This window comes from Pollicipes pollicipes, unplaced genomic scaffold (genome assembly GCF_011947565.3).
Source record: "Pollicipes pollicipes isolate AB1234 unplaced genomic scaffold, Ppol_2.1 Scaffold_3447;HRSCAF=4054_pilon_pilon_pilon, whole genome shotgun sequence".
Classification (NCBI taxonomy): domain Eukaryota; kingdom Metazoa; phylum Arthropoda; class Thecostraca; order Pollicipedomorpha; family Pollicipedidae; genus Pollicipes; species Pollicipes pollicipes.
This window is the reverse complement of record NW_023596297.1, coordinates 16987158-16989955: the sequence shown is the minus strand read 5'-3', so window position 1 is coordinate 16989955 and position 2798 is coordinate 16987158. Positions and strand designations below refer to the sequence as shown.

Genomic DNA, 2798 nt, shown 5'->3' with positions numbered 1-2798 from the left:
GACAGCTGCTGCGACGCCCCGCCTCTGCCGGAGGGCGGCGCAGGGGTCAGAAGGGGCGGCCGTCACACGGCAGCAGGCACACACGGCGGCAGTCACACACGGCGGGGGGGCGGCCAGCGCGGAGAGCGACAGCTGCTGCGACGCCCCGCCTCTGCCGGAGAGCGGCACAGGGGTCAGAAGGGCCGGCAGGCACACACGGCAGCAGGCACACACGGCAGCGGGCACACACAGCGGCAGGCACACACGGCGGCAGTCACACACGGCGGGGGGCGGCAGCGCGGAAAGCGACAGCTGCTGCGACGCCCCGCCTCTGCCGGAGAGCGGCACAGGGGTCAGAAGGGGCGGCAGGCACACACGGCAGCAGGCACACACGGCGGCAGTCACACACGGCGGGGGGCGGCAGCGCGGAGAGCGACAGCTGCTGCGACGCCCCGCCTCTGCTGGAGGGCGGCGCAGGGGTCAGAAGGGGCAGCCGTCACACACGGCAGCAGGCGCACACGGCGGGGGGCAGCAGCACGGAGAGCGACAGCTGCTGCGACGCCCCGCCTCTGCTGGAGGACGGCGCAGGGGTCAGACGGGACAACCGCCACACATGGCGGCAGTCACACACGGCGGAGGCACGGATAGCGAGGGTCCCATACGGCAGAGTTCACGCACGACGGAGGTCACGCGCGACAGAAGGCACACGCGGAAGAGGTCGAGGCAGAGGTCACATGTGGCAGAGGTCGCTTGCGGCGGGGGCACGCACCGCAGCGGTCACATATGAGAGGAGTCAGACATCGCAGGGGTCAGACGGGGTCGTGACGAGGTCAGCAGTCCCGCACATGGCAGACAGTGCCAGGACCCATGGGGAGCGGAAGACAAGTGTTGGACACTCACGACAGGAGCTAAACTCAAAGGCTCAGGGTGTCGACACACGCAAGGTGATTGATGATGCGGTGCTCGTATCCAGCCCCAGCAGATCGTAGACTGGCTTAATATACGCGATCAGCCTGGAGGTGTTCCGGGTACAATTAAACTTGAAGTGATGTCTGAAACAGGCTGGTTGAGTATCACCAACGTAATAGATTTTGCGCACATTTTGATGAGTATGAATAAGTCCCAGTCAGGAATATCTCAGGGTGCGGATAGTGTGGTGGTTAACGCGCCCACGTTAAATACCGCGCGTCCGGGAAACAGAGGTACGGGTTCGATTCCCCCGCGAAGCCCGCTCTTCCTGCCAGGATGAGAGGCGGGCGACGCCACATAGCCTCAGTAGCTGAGTGCGTCGTAAAGTTCAAACGGCCCCAGTCCGGATGATCCCCAGCATACCCCGATAGGCGAGAGAGAACTTCTTCGCTAACATTTCTAACGAAACGGTACACCGAGTACGAGTAGGACCACACAAAGACGAACAACACGCAGTGGCAGCTAATGCTACAGTGCATCCGGCATAAGTCCCCAGCAATGTGCGTCGGCTCTGTGAAAAGAACAGCGTAGATTTGAGCCTTTAGGACGCGTAGGAAGGTCAGCCCGAATACAGCTACCAGCCGGCCAGGACTCACCAGGCGAGCGGCCCAATCTGACGCCACGGTGTAACTCGGGGCTTCTGTCGCGTCCATACATCACCGAGGGTGATTTTACTTGAAGGATGGGTTGAATGCAATATCTTTTCAGCAAAGATTGGAACGAACGCCCACGAAATATAGGAGGAACTATGGCGTGGTGTTCGCGTACTATTTTGACGGATTTCTCCTCATATGTGTTCCATCATTTCAGCGGTGATACATTAGGTAAAAAGTGTCATAAAACTGTCATCTCTCTTTGAAAATGGACGGTGCTAGATCGAGCTAAGGTCTGTGCATAGGGTCTGTCGATATGCTTGAAGAGAAGCCGCTGGGAAAAATTCTCCACTCTGTCTGCGAAGGAATCAATGGATACTCTTGCAAGCGGTGTGTACTTTATGTTGATTCTAAAAGTGGATTATCTTTCAGAATTGTGGCAGCAGCTCACCGCATATTCTAACCGATCGTAAAGCACGTTTAGTGGACGTTGTTGCCATTTCAACTCAAATGATAGTTTTACCTCCGGCAATTCAGCTAGAGAAATCCCGCAAGGATCTTTTTCGTGCTATACAATGCTGTACCACGCCTGCACTTGAGGCAAACCGACCCTAGCTGACCCAATCATCAGCCGTCCGCAATGTGTATGTCTGGTTCCAACAGACTGCTTTCCACGGGACTCGAAGCTAAGACCTATGCTTGCAGGACTGCGACTTGCAGTCCTCCGTCCTATTCCCTCTGCCGCAGGCACAGCCGAGTGAGTTCCAGTGAAGCCATCAGCGAAGAACGTGATAAAGCCAGGGTCCGAGAAACCCGGGCAATGTCGCGCTACCTACCACAGCAGGCAAGTATTTCGAAGCTCTAGCTGTCGAGAGTGCACCATTCCTACAGCCTGCACGAGCAGCAGCCGACTGCACGAGCGACGTTATCGCGAGCGCCCGTTCTCTCGACAACGTGATCACCAGCTGACAACGCAGTGCGCTGTGCTGGTGTGAGCGCATGGAGCCGGTCCGCAATAGCGACGCAAAGTGCATGGGTTTAGCGCTGGCATTAAGGCCCGCCTAATACATTCCATAAAGTGATTTATGGGATGGGCCGCGTGCTTCTGCCGTACCCAGCGATGTCACGTCTAAAGCTGGATCCCTACCGCGCGGAGGCGCTTACAGTACAGCTTATTGGCGTGGTTTGGAAGGCTCTGTAGTTTTGGCGGGGAGGGAGACACAGAGATCTTCTCTCCAGGTTGCGCATTGAAAAATC

General features: G+C 57.8%; 1 protein-coding gene across 1 annotated transcript in view; it reads right to left on the bottom strand.

The window, feature by feature from the left end:
* The window catches only part of LOC119092206 (uncharacterized), a 37322-nt gene that overhangs the window by 76 nt on the left and 34448 nt on the right, over positions 1–2798 (bottom strand). Inside the window, exon 3 of the mRNA XM_037215183.1 lies at positions 525–548. Within this exon, the coding sequence (XP_037071078.1) occupies positions 525–548 (24 nt within the window). The remainder of the gene's footprint in view (positions 1–524; positions 549–2798) is intronic.